The sequence below is a fragment of the Spermophilus citellus genome, assembly GCF_964194105.1.
Source record: "Spermophilus citellus genome assembly, chromosome: 19".
In the NCBI taxonomy this organism is placed as follows: Eukaryota; Metazoa; Chordata; class Mammalia; order Rodentia; family Sciuridae; genus Spermophilus; species Spermophilus citellus.
In genome coordinates this window covers 3,976,476-3,998,819 of record NC_138201.1, presented here as the reverse complement: position 1 = coordinate 3,998,819, position 22,344 = coordinate 3,976,476, and the positions used below count along the sequence as shown (strand labels likewise).

At 55.1% G+C, this 22,344-nt stretch overlaps 1 protein-coding gene across 2 annotated transcripts in view; it reads left to right on the top strand.

The window, feature by feature from the left end:
* The first annotated feature begins 793 nt into the window (after nt 1–793).
* EIF4E3 (eukaryotic translation initiation factor 4E family member 3) overlaps nt 794–22,344 on the top strand; it is a 104,439-nt gene continuing 82,888 nt past the window's right edge. Inside the window, exons 1-5 of one of the 2 annotated variants that reach the window (XM_081276315.1) lie at nt 794–1,041; nt 13,279–13,351; nt 18,190–18,284; nt 19,077–19,137; nt 21,452–21,518. In XM_081276315.1, the coding sequence (XP_081132441.1) occupies nt 872–1,041; nt 13,279–13,351; nt 18,190–18,284; nt 19,077–19,137; nt 21,452–21,518 (466 nt within the window). In that variant the 5' untranslated portion in view covers nt 794–871. The remainder of the gene's footprint in view (nt 1,042–13,278; nt 13,352–18,189; nt 18,285–19,076; nt 19,138–21,451; nt 21,519–22,344) is intronic. The other variant, XM_081276316.1, reaches the window with a different exon arrangement.

The following is a 22,344-nucleotide window of genomic DNA, read 5'->3' as shown; positions in this document are numbered from 1 at the left end:
CTTGAGTCAGTGGTCCGTCTGGTCCACCCTCTGTCTGGCCCTTTGTCTCTGCCCTCTTGGGCACCGGAGTCTCTTTATCCATTTGGCCATTGGTCCTTGCTCTCCATCTATCTGTCACATCCAACTGTGCTTCCATCTGCCCTTGCATGCCTCCACCCCTCCTTCCTTCCTCCAGCCATCTGCCAGCCTCCCTGTCCATCCTGTAGACTGCAGGTGTGTCTATCTGTCCCTACTCCTCTGCACCGTGGGAGGCTGAGCCTCCATCCAAGGGTCCATCCTGGCCTCCATCTGTTGTAGCCTGCCTTTCCATCCTGCTGACCTCCTGCCGGCTGCAGAGCCCTCCCCTGGCCTTTCCTGTGTCTCTCACTCCTACGGGCCACGCCAGGGTCGCTTGGGTTGCGGGGTGCCTCAGCTGAATTGCCTGCACCCAGCGTGGGCCTGCCTTTGGTGGGCGTCTGGCTGGCGGTGCCCTGGCTGGCGGCTGGGGTGCAGCCTGGTCCGGCTGCCAGGACGGGACCGGGCTGCAGCTGGTGGTGGCGGGGCCCTGCCCTGGCCCTGGTAGCGATGCCCTGGCTCGCGGGTGGCAGGCGGCCGGGACGGGGCTCGGGGCGGGGCGGGGCTCGGGGCGGGGCTCGGGGCGGGGCTCGGGGCGGGGCTCGGGGCGGGGCTCGGGGCGGGGCTCGGGGCGGGGCTCGGGGCGGGACGGGGCTCGGGGCGGGGCTCGGGGCGGGGCTAGGGGCGGGGCTAGGGGCGGGGCGGGGCTCGGGGCGGGGTTCGGGGCGGGGCGGGGCGGGGCGGGGCGGGGCGGCCGGGTGACTCAGCGGCGCTCCCGGGTCCGCGCGCCCGCGGCCTGGCAGGCGGGGCGGAGAAGATGGCGCTGCCCCCGGCCGCCGCGCCCCCCGCCGGGGCCCGGGAGTCGCCGGAGCCGCCGGAGCCGCCAGCCTCGGCCGCAGAGCCTCCGGGGCTGCCCCCGCCGTCGGCGCTGGGGCCCGAGCCGGGCGGGGTCCCGCTGCACTCGCCCTGGACCTTCTGGCTGGACAGGTGAGGGGCGCGGGCGCCGCCGCTTTGTCTCGGCCGGAGGTGGCCGGCCGCCGCGCCTCAGCGCAGTCCACAAGTTTCGGCCGCACCCCCTCCGCGCCCCGGGCCAGCGCCCAGGGACCGGGCGGGCGAGCGGGCGGAGGGTCCTCGGCGGACCGCGCCGTCCTGCTGCCCCGGACGCCCCCGGAGCTGTGACAGCAGCGGGCAAAGTTGGCCAGTCCTGGCCGCGCGGCCGCGGTGACACCTTCTCCTTCCCTGTCCCCCGCCTCCTGCGGTGCCACCGCGCGCTGGGATTCCACCGCAGTCACTCTCCCCTGGCCCGCGAGGGACAGCCGTAGCCCCCTCAGGGACAGCCCGCCTGCCGCTCCTCAGAGAGGCCCAGAGTACCGCTGGCGTCCGCCTGGCAGCCCCCTCCTCGGCGCCCACCTGTCCCGCCTAGTCTCCTTGGTGGCGCTCAGCGGGACGTGGGCCACCGCGAACTTGTTTACCTCCAGTCCTCAAGGCCTCCCCGCAGCCGAGGGTCACGGAGGAGCAGGGCTTTTTTTTTTGGACGCTTGAAAAAATCCCCGGACCTAGAACTGTGCCTAGGGACACGGGAAAATGTTGAGGAGAGAATAGACCTGGGAGTGCACTGCCCTTCCCTGGGTCCCACGGGGGCCAGTGAGGACCCCTCAGGGTGGACCCCCAAAGCCTGTGGAAACTCTGCTGGAACTCGGGGCTGCAGGGGGCCGGGGTCACGGGGCGGGGGAGAATGGATGCGATAGAATTTTATGAGACAGTTCCACAGAAGACACAGCCTCATATGAACCAGCGGTAAGATTTTCAGAAAGTGGCATGTCACTTTCTAAAGACAAACAGGGTCCCTTCTTCCTAGTGGAACTAGCACCCATCTCCGAAGAGTTGACACTTGCAGCCAGTTTGTTTTCTGAGGACCCAAATTTCTTGCCGGGTGGGAGAAATGGAGTGAGTCTGGTTTTCGAAACATTTTCACTTTCGCTATGGGGTTATGGGATGGCTGTGGGCACGCTGCAGCGGGTCCCACCAGGTGCCTTCACTTTCTGAGCTGTGCTGTATTCAGGCTGTTCGGTGGTACCTGCCTTCACCTCATCAAACCTCCACCCATGTCCTAAATTGTGGATGCCGAGGACCCAGGGAAAGAACATGTGAAGAAAGTTTCTTTTTAAGCAGGTCAAAATTCAGTCTACACAACAGAACAACACCTTGTAGGAATGGTCTAAGACTTTTAGTATCCTATGACCACCCACAGTTTTTAAGAATTTCTAGTATCTTTTAAGATAAGAAAATGGAACTTTAGCGAGGACCCAAATGGTGTCTTTCCTACTGCTGATTTGCCCATTTTTTTTTCCTCTGAAGTCAGTCATCAACTGAAGTATGTTATTGCCACACTGTTAAATCTTTAATAGAAACAGCCGTGTTCATTTAGAAGTCATAATTAGTTTCCTCGCTGTGCATATGAATTCATTTTGCCTAATCAATCATCTCATGATTTTTATTGGACTTGTTTGATTTTTCGGGGAATGCTCAGTATTTATGTGGACTGCTGCCCCTTTCCCTGAGGACTGTAAACACACCATGTGCTAGGAGTTCATTTGTAACTCTCCTAGAAGTAACATTTGCGGAGCCTGGAAGGTTCTCAGGAGAGCCTCTCTGGGCCACCCTCACTACAAGCGCTGCCCAGTTAACCTCGGGGGACCTCCATTGTGATTCTGTAGCACCCAGCTACCTAACATTCCCCTTGCGCCTGCGTGCCTCCCGGCCTGTCCTGCATTCCAGTCTGCTGTGTGGGGAGGATGAGCAAGTCTGGGCCTCCCCAGCCGTCTGTGCACTGAGTAGGCAGCTCAGAGGGCGCTTCTGAGGGTTCCCTGAGGGCACTGACTGCAGAACCCCAACAGGCGCCTGGCCTGGAGGAAGTGCTCAGCAACTTTTGACTCTTAACTTCACGCTTGCCAGGATCCCAAGTTGCCAGCTCCTCCCAAGTTACCAGCTCCTCCCACACCCCCGCCAAGGTCTCTGGAGCAACTTATGAGAATTCAGTAGGAGGAAGGCAGCAGCCTAGCAGCCTAAGTTCCTAGATTCACTGCTCCCCCCCCCAATTGGAGATGCTTCATCAAAGTTATTTGCATTTTCAAATAACTTTAAGTAATGCTTGGGGTTTTTGTTTGTTTTTGTTGGTTTTTTTAAAAAATATTTTTTTTTAGTTTTTTTTAGGCGGACACAATATCGTTATTTTTATATGGTGGTGAGGATGGAACCCAGTGCCTCACGCATGCCAGGCGAGCGCACTACCACTTGAGCCACATCCCAGCCCTTGTCGTTGTTTTGGTTTGTTTTAAGGGAGAGGTTTAGGACGAAGCATTTTGGACTGAGACAGAGGATGAGGAGGTTTCTCCCGCATTGCTGATATTTCTAACCCCGCCCTTTCTGGATTCTTGGAGGCCACTCTGCTTCCTGTGTGTTTCCCTGGTACCCCCTCCTTCTGAGTTGTCCCTGTGGACTCCCCCGATTAGGGCCTCAACTCCACCTGAAGCCCCCCCCCAACTGTCCTTGTGGACCCAGCTCCTGCTGCCTGTCCCTGAGGTCTAATGCTCTCCCACCTAACAGTGTGGAAGTGCCTCCTCCATTCCTGCTCCTCTGAGCTCAGGCAGGAGAGATGGCGGCAACTCCATCCCCCGGTGCTCCATCCCAGATCCTGGAGTCACCTGTAACCGCTGCACCCAGAGCAGAAGCCAGAAGGGTCTCCTACAGCCACAAGCTGTGCTTCCTGCTCCAGTTCATACCTCCCTGCTCCCATTTCCCCCTCTCCCCCACACTGACCCCTGGCTCTCCCTCCAGCATCCCCTAAGGCCTTTGCCAAGGTCCTCCTGCTGCCCAGAGGCTCCTCCCACTGCCCTGTGCTAGGTCACTTGCCCTGCGAGGCTCTGCCCTCGCATGTCTGCTCCCCAGAACTTCCCTGATGTCGCCGCCCACACATGCTGACGTGTGCCCAGCCCCCCCTCTTCATTCTCTCTGTGGTGTTGCCATCATTTGTGGTCTTCTGTCACTGGGATGTCGGCCTGAGGGCACCAGAGTCTCACTCCCTGATGCTCGCTCCTCGCCTAGCCCTGCCTGGCACGGGTCAGTTTTCAAGGCGTTGAACACTACCCTCAGCAGCACTGCCCTTCCCAGAAGTGACAGGGACTTATTGCACCCCGGTGATGATTCACAGGTTACCACCTCTAGTCCCGGCTCCCCGAGTTCTGGACACTTTTGAGAGCCAAGGAAGTCCGCAGATGCTTTCAATGTCGTCCTGGTGATCAGTGACCGAGTGAGCAGCTTTCTCTGCACCCTCTTCCTTTTCTGCCACTGTGTGGCTCAGGCCCACCACACCCTCTGCCTTACATTTGGTCCTTGAATCTTCTGTCCCAGGTGTCCTGCTCTGACCTGTCCATGACCCTTTGAAACTTGCCCAAGTCAAAGCCATCCCCTCCTCTCTGTGTCTGTCCCTGTTTCCAGGCTCTGGTCAGCACCAGCCTCGTTGTCCACAGACTGTTGGGCTACCTGCCTGCTTCCCAGTTCCTCCCTCCTCCAGGACCTTGACCGGGTTGGCCTGGCTGGCCTTCCGGCAGGGTCCACCAGCTATTGCTGTTCATAGCCACCTCTCTGCCACTCAGTGGAGTTTAACTGCCACTCCTGCAGATGGGTGGTCCAGGTGGTGGAGGAGGGAGGATTCTGGACCTGGGCCTCTATCTGAACAGCTCTGAGCAGTGGTAGGACGTTGGTTTATTTATAGACACTGGCCATATTAATTAGAAGAAAAAATTCACTTTTTTTTTTAAGGAAAATCACAGATTTACAGATTGTGGTGGAAATTCACAGATATCAGTGTTTTAAGCGTGTAGGCCACATGCAGTTGAGTGTTGTCACCTAGCCCTCGCCAGCTCCCACACACTGCTCCTCGGTCTGTATTTCTGGGGAGGCGGAGCCCACAGCAGACCTCTGGCCCTTTTCTCAGCTGAACCATGGACTTGGCAGCTAGTAAAGTTGGACTCATGAGGTTCCTGCTGCCTGGGGTGCCCATCTCCCCCTTGTCTTCCTGGAAAATAATTTTAAAAACCCATCCTGGCTCCTTCAAGCCCAGGGGTCCTGACCCCCCTGTTCCCCTCTGGCCTTCCCATGGCATTTTTATAGGCTAATACTTGTATCATGGACAAGTACCTGTATCCACCCCTCACTCTTGACTGCAAGACCCTGCGCTGGCTGTGTCTGCGACTCTAGGAGTGCACATTGCAGTGCTTGGCACACAGTAAGTGCTTAGTGAGGTTGTGCAGGCTTCCATTTTGGGTCACAGGGGTGAGCCGTCACATACCGTCACCAGTCCTGCCTTGTCGGGTTTGGCTGCCCCAGGTCTGTGCATCTCAGTGTGAAAGTCCCTCCTGCACTTCCATCAGGGCCACCAGGCTGTGCTAATTAGAATGCAAGACTCCAGACCGGCTCCATCAGCCCTCCGCAGAGGCAGCTGGATTTACAGCCAACGCCTCAGGCCTCCACACTGGGGAGTCCCTGCTCTGGGTATTGATCTTATGAACTGACCGTACCAGTGGCCATTACTGTGGTGGGAGAGGAGATGGCAAAGATGGCTACAACAAGGTCCTTGTCCTCCCAGGAGGGACGGCTCACATGCCATGTGCTTCAGTAGCATCGGCAGACCGTACAGAGAGGCATGAGCAATAGGGACCTCCTTACAGGGAGCAGGAGGTGCTTCTGGGGGAAGGCAGTGGTGTGGCCCATACGGCAGACCTGACATGGGGAGGTGAGGTGGGCTTTCCAGGGACCCCAGACTCATCTTTGTTCACAGAGCAGCCTCCAGGGGTGAGGCCAGGGGAAGAGGCTGTGTGGGGGGCCACAGTGGGCAGCAGAGTGGCTCTGCTGCCACTTCTCCGGCTTCCTCCTCTTTTTGCCCTCTGAACTCCTAAAATGGCCGAGGATATTATTCTGGGTTAAGGGACTCTGGATGGATCTCTCTGGCAGGAAGAAGCCATCCCCTGGGGACTCGGCCTTTCCCGCTGTGGGTCAGCGGCTGCTTCTTACAGAATGGCTGGGGGGCCTCCTCGTGGGTAATATTGCAGGTGGCATTTATTCTCTCGAACCCAAGGCTATGGGCGAGACTTAAGCTTTAGGACATGGGATGCTGCAAGGGTCAGCCTTCTTTAGCTGATTTGCAAATCTCCATGTTTGATTGTTTCCCCTCCGTCTCTCATGCTCCCCTCCACCCAGGCTGGGTACACAGGGTGAACTGTTTATCAAGATGGAAAGAGCCTCAGCGGCTACCGCCAAGGAACTATGCGATGGATCAGGAGTGGTAGGAGATGGAGGGATCAATACCGAATCAGCATGCAGAGCCAAACCCTTGGATGATACGGGTCGTCTCGACAGATGCATTATTAGCTGTCAATAACGGGCTCGGATGAACTTTGTATGTGACTCATCCTCCAACAGGAAGCTGATGTAGCCGCAAGCCACAGATCTATCTAAAAGCGATTATAGTGGCAGCTTCTTTAATGGAGTGAATGATGGACGAGGGGCTTAGTCAGGCAGCTGGGCCTGTGCAGACCCTCCCCCGGCCAGCAGAGCTGGGGTGGATGGCAGTCCACAGGAGCCTGCCTTTAAAGTCTCCCCCAAAAGTTTGGTTCTCTTGGCTGAAAGGAAACCGTCTCCCATCCGAGGTGGAATGTTTTCATCATTCTTTATTTTTTTTCCACAAAATATTGTGTGCATGCACCCTGGGGGCTTGTGTCCGGAAAGGAGGCATACCATGCTGTGTGACGTCCTAAGTGTCTCTCTCCAGTGTGCACTGTCGGCAGGAAGTGCGCGTCACTCCTGCGTGTTCAGCATGGGGGGAAGCCCTGTGCAGAACCAGCCACAAAACCTTCGTCATATGAAGTAGGAGGACTCCACAACCCTCCCAGGAGGAAGAAGGGACCCCACAGAAGTAACTTATCTGAGGTCACACAGCAATAAAAAGATCAGAAACAGGCTTTGCATTAAGGACTGCATGACCCCAAGCACCAGGGTCCCCGACCCCCCGAATACTGCTTCCCTATGCCTATGAATGGTGGATAGAGCATAATTCTCCCACAGCCCCAAACGTGGGAACTGGGCCTGCCACTGAATTTCACAGGTGGGGAGACGGAGGGCCAGTGACATGGGAGATCATTAAGCCAGGGACCCCCTGCTTCAGAATTTGCAGAGAGCCTGCCCGAAAACACATGTTGGAGTCTGTTGCAGACTCTCCTTCAGGGCGATGGGGCTCCTGTCCTGAGGTTCTGGTTTTACCAGCTGAGCCCAGGAGGACAGTGAGGGCTGCGTCCTTCTTACGATGCTGTCACTCACGGGTCTTCCCGTCCAGGCGCCTTGCACTGGCCCACACCGGCCGTCGCATCTCAAATCGAGGGTCTGGAGGTGCATCTCTAACGAGCTTCCAGCTCTAACGATGGTGCGTGGTGACTGATCACACCCTCAGTGACAGTCAAGTAGGTGTGAGGAGGCTTGCTCGGTGCCCACTTTCTCAGAGGCCCCTCCAGGTTTTCAGATGGCTGGTGTGGGGTGCCACGGCCTCTGCAGCTGGCCAGGAGCTCACAAAGCCCCCTTGTTCTTGAAAGCTGGGGCTGACGGAGAAGGCAGGGTAGGAGGGTGCAGGGCAGCTGGGGCTGTGCTGGGTGCAGAATGTGTTGGTGGCCCCGGGGGACGTGTCCAGGGTGGCTCATCCTGATTCAGGTCCTAACTCTGCAGCTGCGATTACACATCTGGACAGGCTCCCATTCCACCCTCAGACTTGGTTTCCGTCCCTGCAAAGTGGAGGTTCCAGTGAGTCAGTGTCTGCAAGTGTGGCCGGATGAGTAGTCCTCTCATTTATTGGGCACTTGGCATTTCCTAAATAAGGAAGCAATGAAATGCTCTCAAGCACTGGGGACTTAAATCAAGCTAAGAGTTTCATCCTGACCGTGCTCAGGGACCTGCTTTAATGAGGAGTGCGCGGGATTTGTAAACAGCTCGTTGCAGTCTTGTGTGTAAGTGGGGCTTAGGGGCCTGGAAACCACCGCAGGAACAGTTGGTCCAACATTATTGAATTTCCTGCCTTCTCCTGTCTCTCCAAATGAGAAGGAAGTCGCACCAATCTCACATAGAGCTTTCCCGTGACTCTGTCAAGCTAGAGCTGAGAGCTTTGGTCTTAAGTAACATAGGCAGTTCCCCGACGCTGTACGTCCATCATCTGCTGGACCCACCAAGGTCCTCTCCTCCCCTGCACTGACCTGCAGAGCTTCTGAATCAGCCCAATCCAGTGGCGATGGCCTGCGCTGTGGCTGAGTCCCTGGGCTCAGGGAGGCTGCTACCTGGCATGCTTGCTTTTCTGAAGCTGGATGTTGGAGGTCCCCAGCTATGCATGTGACTCTCTTAGTCTCCATCCTTCAGATTGGAACACGTGCTCAGCACCCCCAGGTCTAAAGGCCTTCTGCCCTGCACCTGTCTGTCCATCTCAGAGCTGATGATGGCCGTGTCCCCAGGGCTGCGTGGGAGGTGTTCAGAGGCACGTGTCAAGCCCCGTGCAACATTATCTCACGTGATCCAAGCAGCACAGTAGTGGGTGGAGGTTTCTGGAAAGAGATCGAGGGTCAGACTGGTCCCACAGCTGCTGAGTGGCAGAGCTGGGACTCGAACTCAGACCTGCTGATTCCTTTCAGTCCCCAAGTCCCCTGCTTCCACCTATGGGTGGCCCTTGTTTGGTGCTTTATCTTCCTCTGTTGTCTGGCCCCCAAACACAAAGTCGTGGAGTCGTGATCCCCCCAGATTGTGCTGCTCATTTCCCAATGGGATGCCCTTATCTCCAGGGGTCCTGGCATCTCTGCCCCGCTCCTCCCAGCAGAGTGGCAGACACCTGGTGTTGGAGGGTGGGCCCCGGGAGGGAGGTGTGGCTGTGAGACCTGTTGTGGGGGAATACCCTGTTGACAGTGCCGGTTCGGTTTTTGTGGGAGACAGCCTCATCCGGGGGGCCAATCATAGCATCAGAGCCAGACAGCTGAAGAAGAACCCAGATCTGCTACTAAAAACAGGCTCACAAGCCTCGGCCTCCTAATCTGTGAATTGGGGTTAGTGAAACAGTCCAGCAGGATTTCTGGAAGCAGTGGAGATGACCCGTGGTCGGTGAGAGCAAGTCTTTGTGTAGTGCTCTCAAGCGGAGGGGAACTGTTGGTGGGGCGATTCAGATCTCTTACCCTGCGCTGTTCAGGGGACCTTTGTCTTTCTGAGGCCATGTTCTGGGCTCCACCTGTGGGCTGTGCTGGGGTGACACAGAATTCAGAGCAGGTGCAATGTGCTGGTCCCTGATTCTCAGCTACCCCTGGCTGTGGCCCTGTCTTCTAGGAAGGGGCACAAGCAGTCTGTATTCCCCTCTTGACTTTCCTACCTGCCTTCACTCTTCCAGGCAGATAAAGAGGTCTGGGCCATTGCTTTTTTGCCTTTGGGGAGATCTGAGCAGGAGCGAGGGTTCTAGAAGTCCGAGAGGGTTCTAGAAGATACACCCCATGGCAACAAGGGCTTTGTCTAGAATGGTCACCACAGGACCCCAGCAGCTAAAAGAGGTGTGCCTCACATCTTTGTCGTAAATTTTAAGCCTCTGAGACTGTGGCAGGATTTTGGCAGCGGGGCTCAGCTTGGGCACTGAGGAGCTTTGGACCAGGTGGTCTCCATCGCCAGGGCTTTGTGTTCTGTGCTGTGGGGGGGGTCAACAGCAGCCCTGGCACGCCCTCCACCATGCAAGCAAGCAGTCTGCAGAGATGGCCAAAGATCCCCTGGGGCGCAGTGTCACCCCTGAGTGCCATCCCTGGGCAGCCAAGCCTGATCAGCAGAAAGAGGGTTTTTATTTGGGTTCTGTTGGAGTCTGGGATTTGTAACATGAATGATCTCTTAAAGAGAATATCCTGTGTGCGTGTGACACTAGTAAGACGTCTCTTTCACTGACATCTGTCACAAACCCTGGCTTCTGGGGGTGACAGCTGACTGGTAGAGTGGCCCAGAGAGAGTGTGGCTGCCTGCCTCAAAGCTGTGGCCCCACCCACACCCAGCACTGCTACCTTAGGAAGCAGACATGGGACCCAGCGCGGCTTCTGGCTCCACTCTGATTCAGCAAGCCCGGACAGACCAGCCTGTTTACAAGGCGCACGGTTTAGAACTCTCAGATCGCCTGTCCTTTTAAAATGGATTCGGTGGCTGTGGCCCAGTTTGGCTTGCGAAAGAAGTCTGAGGCTTGGGCCTGAGGTATGAGCATGTTGGTGGTTTCCAGTGACTGTCCGAATCAGACGTGGTGACACAGGACACTAAGCCTCCCGCTGGCCAGCCGAGCCTTGCAGTTCTGACGTCATTGTCCTGGTATTTTGCAACCTGGATATTTATAAAACTTCCCAGCATCTGGAAGGAACCTTTAAGATCATGAGTTCAGCCTCTTCCAGGAAGAAGTTAGGAAACTGAGTTTCTACAGAACCTGACAGATCTCCTTGTTCGCCCCAGGGCTTCCGCACCAAGGATATTCATCTGTCAACAGAGACAGGCCTTGAGTTGATCCTGTTGCCTTATCTGAGGACCCTCCCAGCCCTTCTTTGTTGGGAAGACTCTGTTAGTACTGTTTCCTCTAAGAAAATCATATGGACACAATTTGGCATTAAAAATGGGATTCAAAAAAACTAGAGGCCTTCCTGAGACCATGCCAAGAATCCACTGCAAAACACCTAGAAAGCGTAAGTGTTGGGCTGGGGCCAATTTCGGTGTGGACACGTGGTCATTACACGCAAGACTCTGCTTCTGTCCTCAGCACAAAACCCCAGTGTCTCTGCGACTTTATGGGCCAGCCCAGCAGCCTGGGATTGGAGCAGAAAATCACAGGTGACCTGTATTCAGATCCAGCTTGTGTGCCCTGGGGCGAGCTACGAAGCCCTCTAGCCCCAGCTGGCTCATCTGCACAATGGTCATAAGTAACACTGACCACTGCATGAGCAGAATCGCCTGGGGTTCAGTGCTGAGTCGAGGTCAGATGCTTAGCACAGTGTCAAGGACTGGGGTGCACCCAGCACCGTGGTAGTGTGCTCGCCTGGCACGCTCAGGCCCTGCATTCGAGTTCCAGCAGTATTTTTTAAAAAAAGAGGAAGAAAAGAACTTAGCAGATACGTATTAGCGGGTGGCATTGTTATATTAGTAAGCCTGGAAAGGGCTTTTATTCCACAGGTCTTTCCTGGGGTCTGGAAACTTCATATCTTCACAAACAGTATACAACTGAGAAAACCTAATGCCCTGGAGTAATTTTCCCTTGCGCTGGACTAGGAGGAAAAGACCAGACTGGAGACAGAGCCACTTGGGAAGAGGCATCGGAAAAGCATCGGTTCATTGATGATTTTTTAAGTTAAATGATAATATCCTCATATAGTATTTGCTAAAGTGACACAATCCTGTATGAAGTTGGTAAAAATTTGAACTACATCATGTCCAAAATGAAAAAGAATGCAAAATATAATCCAGTCCTTGAGGTATAACTCCTTCCCCCATGTACAGCTAGGGAAAGAGTCCTGTGTGTATCCTGTTGTATGCTTTGGGGGACCCAGGAATACATGGGGTTTTTTTGGGAGGGGCATATTTGCTGGAACAGTCCAGCCAGACTTTTAAAAGTAAGAAAACTAGTATTGGAATAAATACCAAGAGATTTTCTGTCATAGCAGTAGAGTTTTCATGAAGCGCACTATTCAGAAGGAATGAGTATAATTTTCCATTTTCTTCCTCATAATCTTTCATAATATAAACCAAGAAAGCTAAAAATTCCCGTTGAATCGCCAAGTGTTATCTACCCAACTTGGTGCCTCAGCAACCACAAGCCCATCACATCCGCAGCTGCAGAATTTCATCTGGGGCCCAGATCAGTAGTGAGGGGGGCTGGCACCTGGCTCTTTGCCACCGTGGGATGGTTGTTTTAGACGTTAGCTCTGAAAAAAAAATACAATCGTGATGGTAATAGTGGAGTTGCTTTTAAAAAACAAAAATCAGGCAAATATAATCACAACCAGAAGAGAGTATTGTAACCCAGTGCCCCAGCGCCTTAGGGTAGGTATCTCCAGACCCAAGCCCTGTGAGGTCCCTAGTGCCCCAGACTGGCCCATTAGGGTCCTTATTTCTGACCTCCAGACAGTAGTCCCCACTTCCAGGCACGAGTCTCTGTAGCCTGCCACGCTACCCTGCCCCGGCTTGCCCTTTGCCTCTGAGCAAACGTGTGTGCTGTGTGCATCTCCAGCGTGCAGTGGTCAACCAGTGTCCATAAGGTGCGGCATGCAGGGGTTCTGGGAGATGTGTCCCTGGGCCGGTGCTGGTTCAACCTGCAGAGGTGTAGATCTGGAGGAGCATGGAGTGGGGGATGAATTCTGACCCCCGGATTGGCCCCCAGCTCTAGCATGAATACTGGGAGCCACAGCGGGGCCAGGAACGCAGAGCCTGAGCATCTAAGGATCCCTGCAACCACCTGGCCGCACCCCTAGTCCTGGGAAGTGGTGCCTGGTGGAGCCCTTCCCATCCCCTGGGTGTGCTGGTGACTAAATGTGTAGAATGTTGCCATCTGGTGGAGCATAGAGCACACTAAGGAGGAAGGCACTCTGACCATGGCCCAGCACAGCCTGCTGCAGAACTAGCCTCGTCCCTTCTGAAGGCAGGCGTCGGGAACCTGCCAACTCAGGTGACTCAGGGGAACGGTCGTTTAGTGATAGGCCCTTAGAGCAGCATGGCCCTGCAGTTTCCCAAGGGTGTGTGGTGTGACCACAGGTCTGCAGATGCCCACAGGGGACGGCCCTCCAGCTCCTGTGTCTCTGCTGTAGTGGGCAGTGTCTTCTCTAAAGCCCAGGGCAAAACGCTGGGTGTTGCTGGGTTGTTCTAGTGTATTTTACAAACACGGCTCTTCCCGGTGCCTTTCTTCTTTCTGTTCTTGTTTTCCCTCTGCAATTTCCTCTGAATGAAGATGCTCATTTTTAGGAGAAGCAAACATGGTCTTCACAAACAAGAAATTCATGGTTTTCATTCTAATGAGCACCCCTTGAGTGTCCGAATCTGTGGTCTTAGACCCGACTTTTATTAAGAGCTGCGGAGGGTGTTGTGGACTCTCGGGCGAACGCTGACCTGTCTCTTTGCCTCTCTGTTCCTCTGCTGGCGACTGCCTAGGTCTCTCCCTGGTGCCACAGCCGCCGAGTGCGCCTCAAATCTGAAGAAAATCTACACAGTGCCAACAGTGCAGGTAAGAGCCACAGAGAGGTGTGCTGGGGACCCTGGACAAGTGCTGTGACACTGTAGTGCTAGCCAGCGGCAGCCCCCGCCCCGGGGCTGTGTGAGGAGCGCATCAGGCCAGATGTGGCTCGTGGTAGGGCACTTGCCTACAGGCACGAGGCCCCGGTGCCAGCCCGGCTCCACAGGACGGGAAAGAAGAAAAGGCTGGTGCCACACTTGGCAGAACATCGAAGACACCACAGGTGCCCGCAGCCATGTGGTGCCATTAGTTCTCGGTCCAGCTCTGGAGACCAGTGTTTTCTAAAGCCTAGTTATTTAATGGGTCTCATTTCTGGTTTCTTTACCAGCAGATCCTACCAGGTTCTCTCCTCGCCTGATGTTGCTGCTCCTGCTGGGGCAGAATGAGTCTCTGCAGCCGGCTTCAGGCTATGCTGACCAGTCCTGGGGGTTTAGAAGGCCCAGCTTCAGGCTGTGTTGACCAGTGACCTGGGTGTGGCTTCAGGCTGTGCTGTCCAGTGTCCTGGGGGTTCAGAAGGCCCTGGTGATAAAGAGCTTTCCTGCTGTGACCCTTCATCTCACTGTGTCTCAGAAACCCCAGCAGGTGGGCGTCTGGGTTGTTTCCCTCAGGCACTTTCCCGTGGCCACCGAGGGCAGCGGGCTGGTGGAAGGACAGTCCCCACCTCTGGCCATTTCTTCTCTAGTTGGGAAAGTGACATCAGCACATGGAAAGCAAAGGGAAGGGAGAGTGCCATTGTAAACAGTCCCCGGGTGCCAGGAACAGGCAGCGTCATGGGCAGCGCGGCCCCTCTAGAGAAAGGAGCGCCCTTGTGGTCTGGGAGGACCCCCCTCCCGCTGCCCCTCTCTGGGTCTGCGACATCGCCACCTCTCCCCAGCCACTCGGTGAGCCTCAGAGCACCCACCTTTGAGGCCTGTCCTCCCCTGCGGTTCCTAGGTACTGTGGCTTTCCTCCCCGTCACCATGTCAGAATGGTCAGGACTCCAGGGCAGTGTTGGTTCAGGCAGCAAGGAGTGGATCACAGGGCGCTGTGCTGTGTCTGCTCTCACCCAGTAGACATCAAGGGATGGAAGGGATGAAGGAGAGCATCACAAATGAACCGCTTTCCAGGGCCACAACAGGTCGTCCCCATGAACATCTCTCCATCTGCCAGGCATGGTGGTGCACACCTGTAATCCCTGCAGTTTGGGAGGCTGAGGCAGGAGGATCACATGTTTGAGACCAGCTTCAGCAATTTAGCAAGGCCCTAAGCAACTTAGCAAGACCCTGTTTCTAAATAAAAAAAATAAAATAAAATAAAAAAGGGCCAGGGATAGATAGATGTGGCTCAGTGCTTAAACACCCTTTGGTTCAATCCCCAATACCACACACACACACACACACACACAACAAAACAAAACAAAACAAAACACCGTTGTCTAGGGCCATACTCTCTCGATGGAGGCAAATATTGGTTCTTGGAAGGTTGGGGAACAAGCCTGACACTGTGGCATAAAACATGGACAGGCCTTATGCGTTCTGTGGAGAGAGGTTCAGTCTCTCTGTGGCTTTGACACTCCGTCAGGATGGTAAGGAAAAGGGCTTCTTCAGGGCAGTGGTGGGGGTCCACCGTGAAGGGAGAGTCTGGGCAGCCTCCTGAGTCCGAGGTCGCTGTCTGCCTCAGTTTCCCCATCTGTATAATGAGGTGTCAGCAGGGCCTGTGCCTACACACCAGGTTGGAGGAGGGCCAGATGGGACCAGTCGGGTACTTTGCAGGGCGTGGCCCTCAGGAAGGTCGTGTCTTGCCAGCTTTTACTCAGGGGCTCCTGACTCCACACTCTGCTTCAGTGGTTGACTGACGTGGGGTGGGCTGGGCACAAGGTGGTCATGCTGCCTGGATTCCTGTGCCCCACCTGGCACCCTGCAGCTTGGACGAGGGACTTGGCCTCTCTGTAACCCTTTACTCATCTACAGAAGGGAAAAACCACAATAGTGACTCCGCCTGCTGTTGGCAGAGGGCCACGGGCCGTAGGTCAGGCACACGGGAAGTGTCCCAAGGACCATGGAAAGCCCCTCTGCCGTCATTTGTGTCCCCTATTGTGACAGAAAGCTTGCAGCAGCCTGACCCTGGGGACTTAGCAACCAGCTGCTGCCACCCACCCCCAGGAGAGTCCAGTTAGCAGAGAGGGTGGCCAAGCAGGAAGCACCCTATTTCAGTGTGGTCATGTAGGGCAACAGCTGGTCTAGCGCCCTCCTAAGGAACCTGTCGCCTGGTTCTGGCCACAGCTCCAGGACCACACAGGGAAGGTCAGCAGTGGAGAGCCGAGAGGGCTGACGGGCAGCAGTGTGGCTCAGCCTGGCTTGGTTTGGCCAGCCTGTGTCTGGCTGGTGCCCAAGCAAGGGGTCACTTTCTGCTCCCAGCATGGGACGCTGGCCTGCAGGAAGCCAGAAGGACAAAGCAGAGTGAGAACAGGTTACAGACAAAGCAGAGGCAGTCTGCACCATGGCCAGGTCTTCCTTGTTATCCCCCGAGTGCTCCAGTCCCCGACACGTGCTGGTGCATCTTCTCCTACTTCCCCAACCATGCTTTACGTAGGAGAAGTGTGTGCCTCTGTGTCCGGTGGTCCCTTTTGGTCCATGGTGCCCTGGATTGCACATCTGACTTACCCATAGATCAGGGAGGTCAGCCCCGAGTGTCCTTAACCTCCCAGGAGTGGTTGCTGGTGCTCAGGAGCTAGGCAAGTGCTGACCTTAGAGTCACCTACAGACCCACTGTCCTTGCCTTCTGTGACTGCATGCCGATGCTTTAATTCTGTGGGCACTGACCGTCTGCCTGCCTCATCACATCTGATCCCTGTATGTGTGCACCTCATTACGTTTAAGAAGCACCTGTAGTTAATGAGCGCTTCACATCAAGACGCGATCCATCCTTCTGTTCCCTGAGGCCCTTCTGCAAACCCAAGTTCAAGGGGTGAGGGAGGAATTCTCATGCCTATTTATCATTGCGAAGACCGAGGATGGGAAGTCAGTGGCCCAAATGTCCAGAGGGAGCACCCGGTCACACTGTGCCCATGGGGCCAGACTCCTCCGCCCCAGCTCAGTTCTCTTTCACTCCCCTGACCGAGCAGTGACCTCAGAGGACCCCCTGACACCTCACTGCAGCCAGCAGCTTCTGTCCACCTGGAGTTGAAGTTATTTCCCTTCTCCATCTTGGGAAGCTCCATGTTCTGCGCAGGGTGTTTTCTGGTGCTGATTCCATCTCCAGCTTCTCTGGTGGTCTGTGTCCTTGGTGGGTGCAGCACAGAGCCAAATGTGACTTCCAAGCATGCCCAGGCTTCTGTGTGGCACAAGGCAGAGTTTCCTGCTGGGTGAGACTGGCAGGGAAGGACTCCCTCGTCCCCTTGCCTGTCACAAGACTGAGAAGTCCACCCTGAAAGTACTGTGGCAACCTCAGCCAAAGTTTGCTGGGTCACCTCCAAGACCAGCCACACCTGTCCCATGTGCCTATGTGCTACCCGGTATTCCTCCCAAATGGACTCTTACCTTAAATTGACATAGGATAGAAACTTCTATTTCTTCTATTAATAGAATCTCAGCATCATTTATCATAACCAGAAAGTCTTCCTAAACAACCTGTGCAGCCTGTTAACACAGGAGGGCAAACTCGTCCTGGGCATGGCCGGTGACATCCAGACTTCCTCCCCTCTGGGAGGTCCGGCCGCCTGGCTGAGGAGTTGGTCTGTGGAAGGCTGTCAGGTTAGGGCCTCAGAGGCTCTCCCTGAGCTGCAGGCTGGTTGCTAACAGAGGGTTCTCAGGCGGCGGCTGCTTCCCGCCTCCTTATGTGGAGAAGGATGCACTCCCTGCCTTCAGAAGCCCACTCCTGCCCTCACGGCAGCTCCTGTGTCCCGAGAATTGGGGGAGGGTGCAGATAGGCAGCCCATACAGGGGGCAGCACGTACCAGTTCCTCTCCTTCACACCTCCAAGCCCAGGCACCATGGCCTCCTCCCCAAGACCCATTATAAGGAAACATGATCGGATAGGAGGGTGCATACCTTGGACTGCGTCAGGAGAGGGTCCACTGTCATGGCCATCTACGTTGACCTACTCCCCAGGCCTCCCGTGGGAAGACCACCATCAAGGTCCCCTCCCCTCGGTGTGTCTTGCTCAGGTTACGACAAAGTCATTTAGTTGACAACAGAATACCAGTGACCGTAAAGCTGTACCTGTTGTGGATCCTTCTGTGTGAAAAAAGTCATATTCCAATAAAACCCACGTGAACGTAGTCAAACACGCTCATCTAATTTTTCAAGTCGAGTCTTCAGGAGTATAAAAAGATCTAATTGCCGTAGCAATGCAAGTTAACTGGACAAACTTAAACATTTATGCACTAGGGGAAACATTTTTTCACAGTGTCAGTTGATGATTTCTTTTTCATAAAACATTTCTTTTGCGTGTTTCAGGTTCATGACTTTGTGGAGTAGGACTCACAGAGGTAGGGCCGTGTTTACTGCAGCGAAACCCAGATGCATTTTTTTGTTCCAAGTGCAGACAGAATCCACTTACTGAGGGAAGACCCCAGGTACAGCCTGGTAGCTTCAGCCCTGTTGTGGTATTGCCTTCCTAGATTCGTGTGTGGACAAGTTGCCTGGAATGCTCACTAATAACACGGCTTCCTGACGGACAGCCCAGGCCCCGCATTGGCAAGGAACACGCTTTAAAGTCATGTTACATTCTCTAGCAGAAATTCAGAAGGGATACTGAGCAAAATGTATTTCAAAAGGATAGGATTTAATGTGACTCGGCTTGGTAAATCATTACTGGATCTGTTAAACAAATCATCTTCTCTCTTAAAGATATTCTGGAGTGTGTACAATAACATCCCCCCTGTGACCAGCCTGCCTTTGAGATGTAGTTACCACTTAATGAGAGGAGAGAGGCGACCGCTTTGGTAAGTGTCTAACTTGTGATTTAAGGTCACAGTGGGAGGGAGATGGCTGGGGACCTCGGGAGAGATCTTTTCACCTGCGTGTCTTTCACGTGGACCCTGAGCAAGCCTGTGATTCTGGCTGTGGCTCAGGGTCTTAATAGCTTAGTGTCTGGGCCAGAGGGTTGGACCCTGAGTTTGCCCAGGGTCAGAGTCTCAAATAGCAGCAAGTCCTGCCTCAGACCTTCATCTGGTCTGCTATGTTCTCACCATTCACAGGAAAACGATTCTCAGCTCACTTGGTAGCAAACACAGAAACCTAAATGGAGTCCAAAGTGGATTTTTCTGGCGCCCCTAATCCAGTCCCCTGGTCGGGGTCATCCCATGGTTCAGATCCCGGTCTGCAGCTGTTACCAGCCCTCGATGCTCTCCCCGGAGCTTTCCTGGTTGGGTGGGTTTCAGGTGGCCTCCTATTTGTGGTGACAAATGGCCTTTGCAGGCACTCCACAAACACGACTTGGAGTGTAAGCTGGGGCTGTGTGTTCATCCTCCGTCCCCCGAGGGTCCAGGCAGCCTCGGCACCACCTCCTTGAGATTGGGGACCCTGTTCCGACACGCTGCCTGCCCTGGCCTCTGCTTTCTGCCCTCTGTAGCCCACCCCTTCCAGTTCAAGGACGGGGGAGCTTACCCAGGACGCCCACGGGCTCTGCTTTTGAGGTCATCAGTGTTCAGGCAGCGCAGGCAGCAACGCCCCTTCTCAGCCAGGCTGAACTGTGTGCCATTGGGTATAACTGTGGACGTTGCTCTTTGATCCAGGGAAGAGGACAGTAATGCCAAGGGCGGCGTCTGGAAGATGAAAGTCCCCAAGGACAGCACGGTAGGTTGGTTCCGTCACTTCCCAGAGCGGGTGCACTTGGGGTTGCCGGGGCTGTGTGCTGGGGTGGTTTGGGCTTTTCAGAAGCCGGCCTGTGGGTCTCCCGACAGGCTGGGGGTGAGAGATTCCTCTCTGACCCGGGCGATGTTCCTCTTTACACTGTCACCTTCAAGTGCATCGCTGGGCCCTGTGTGGACATGGTGTGGGGGCAGTGCCCGCCCACATTGCAGACAGCCATCCGTCTCTGCTGCAGTCCTTCCTCGCCAGCCCAACTGACACGGAGAAGTTGGTTTTCCCAAGAGGGATGCAGGATCCCTCTCTCCAAGACTCCTCAACTCTGGACTGGAAGGCAAAGCGCCCCTGAGAGTGACCACAGGGTGCAGGACAGGCTGTGCATCTTGACCTTCTCTGGGTCTTGGGAGGCTGTTCCTGGCCTCTCCCAGAGGCCTGGCAGGAGGCTGGTTTGAAGAAGCCACACCTCAGGAGCCTGGGTTTTCCGGGCGTGGGAGTGGGCTCCAGGTCTTCGATTGTCTGAAAATAAACACGGGCATTAAAAGTGTCTGTCTTCAGCCCCAGGAAACCACAGAGCTTCACCAAAAATGGACAAAGGGAAAGAGCTGCCCAGCCTCACCTTTAATGGAGAAGCTCCAAGATTGAAATGTCGCTGGGAATCCTATGTCTGAGCTGGAGCAAGTTCCCGTAAACACAGACTTAACGATAGGACCGAATTCACCTGTCGGGGTACCAACCATCGCCCGGGTGTGCACCTCCAAGATGTGTCACTAGTCATACTTGACAAAGATATCAGAGGAACAGAGGACACACCGGGCCGGCCTACGAGCCCCCCACCACCTCACAGAGACCGCGGGAATGAAAGGAGGGCGGAATCTTAGGCTTGATTCTTCGATTTCACAGAGAATTCTGTTTGTCTTTCTGGGCTGTTGACACACTAGACCTTGAATTCTGGAGGAAGCAGCCCTGCTGTCAGGGTCCACTGTCCTTGCTAGCCCCTGGGCCACACTTGGTCCCAGGGAACCTTTCCTGTGCCTGGAGCCCAAGCAACTGGACCTGCTGGGCCCCGCTGCCCAGTGGAAGTCTGGTGGGCCCGGCCTGCCCGCAAGCTGAACAGGAGTGGGAATTCCCCTGCCCCGGACATCTCTACCCACCCCGGCCTCGTCCCCAACACAGCACAGGGCCAGAGTTGCACAGGTAAAAGGTGGAAGGGAGGACTTCCAGAGGGGAGGCCAGTAGATGAGGAGGGACGGTCTAGGGAGAGGGGAAACCTCCTTGAGGGTGGGGGGCCACCTTTCAGCTCCCGGGTGAAGGGCGGTGGCTTGGTTAAAGGGCACGCTGCCGTCAGCTCCCAGGAAGCACCAAACACCCGCCATCACACTGAGTTACTGTGTGTCCAGTGCCTGGCCCAGGGTGCGCCTGCAGCTGTTGATGGGACCATCTTGAAGGTGGCGCTGTGTCCTTGCGATCGCGGTGCTCAGCCATTGGATGCCTTTCACTAATGGAGGCCACTCTCTCAATCCCAAGAGGTCAGCCCCATTGTTACTGCCCTGTTCACCCATGGAGACGGATGCTCAGTCCCTTAACCTGCCCATCAGCCTCTGAGGATCCAGGAGGGGAGACTACAGAGTGCTAAGTTATGGCCAAAGGGGACCAACTTCTCAAGGGGAGGAAGGAAGAGGGCTGGTGGGCCTCCAGGGCCTGAGTGGACGTTAGACGGTGTCAGTGGATGTGGGCTGGCCGAGCTCTAGCATTTCCCATGGCCAGGAGGCTGACAGGGCATGGACGAGTCCTTCCAGGGAAATCGCACAGTCACACGTAAACCTGCCACTCAGCACGGACCGTCTGTGCTGAGAAAATGGGACTGTGGGAGTCCCTAGGATCCGGCGAACTTGAACTCCCTTCAGTGTTCTTTCCTGGGGTGACCTTTGAAGTGCTTCATCAGGTGCAGGGAAAAAAGAGAAAGATTTTACCAGTAGCTCTCGAATACAATCATGTCAAGTCAGGAAGAGGTAAAGAAACCAGAAAATGACCGTTGTTGGAGTGCCTCCCACCCCTGCCCTTCTCCCAGCCTCACCAGGGACGCGCCAGCTGCTGGCTGGCCCAACTTTGATCACTCGTGTTTATCTAGGGAACGCTGATTGTGAACCAATGCACCACATGCCCACGGTAGGGTTTACCCCGCTGTCTGCGGGCTGCAGGTGTGGCCACACGCCGTGTGGGTGAGGAGGGGGCTGGGACTCACTCACCTACTGAGCACAGTCATCTGAAACTGTGTTTTGTCTTTATTATGCTCCCACTTCAGTCCACGGTTTGGAAAGAGCTCCTGTTGGCCACCATCGGGGAACAGTTCACCGGCTGTGCAGCAGCAGGTAAGGGAGTGGCCACTCTGTCCTCCGCATTGTCAGGCTCCGTCCCGCTGGCCGCCTGCACGAGGCTGTCCATGTGGTACTCTTGCTGCATGTTTGGAAGGGGACAACTGGGGAACCGTGAAGTTATTGGCATTTTTTTTTTCATGTGACCACAGGGTTCGGTCTTAGGTATGGATGTCTTTGTGTGTGGGTGTATTGCCATATGTATACAGTCATCCAGGGGTTCTGACCCACAGATTCAATCAGTCACAGATCAGAAATATGGGAAAAGATGAACCGTGCCTGGATGGAACACACACTTCCTTTTTTCCTTGTACTCTTGAAACGGTACAATGTAACTATTTGCATAGCATTGATGTTGCTATGTGACATAAATGTAAGTCACTGTGTAGTATCAGGGCCCTCGAGAGGATTTAAGATACAAAGGGCTTATATGCAAATACTGTGCTATTTATATGAGGGAATTGAGCATCCAAGGATTTTAGTATGGGGGTCCTAAAACCATCCCCTGCAGATACCAAGGAGTATATGCAGACCCGCAGGTGTGTGTGCACACACACGCACAAGCCTATAAATATTTCCATACATAACTCAGCTTCACAGTATCCACCACCATCTGTCCAAAATACGCGGAAAGAACACACCCCTTGCCATCCGAGGGCCATGGATGAATTGGTCTCCGTCTTCCCTGTCTCCTTGGTGTCTTCTGGAAGGGGAAGGTGCGTGGGTGTCCAGTAGGGTTTGTAGGGAGGCAGGGACCCTCCGTCCTGCTCAGTCCCTGCCCCTTCCTCTCATCCTTCCTGGCCTTTGCTCAGAGAGGACATTC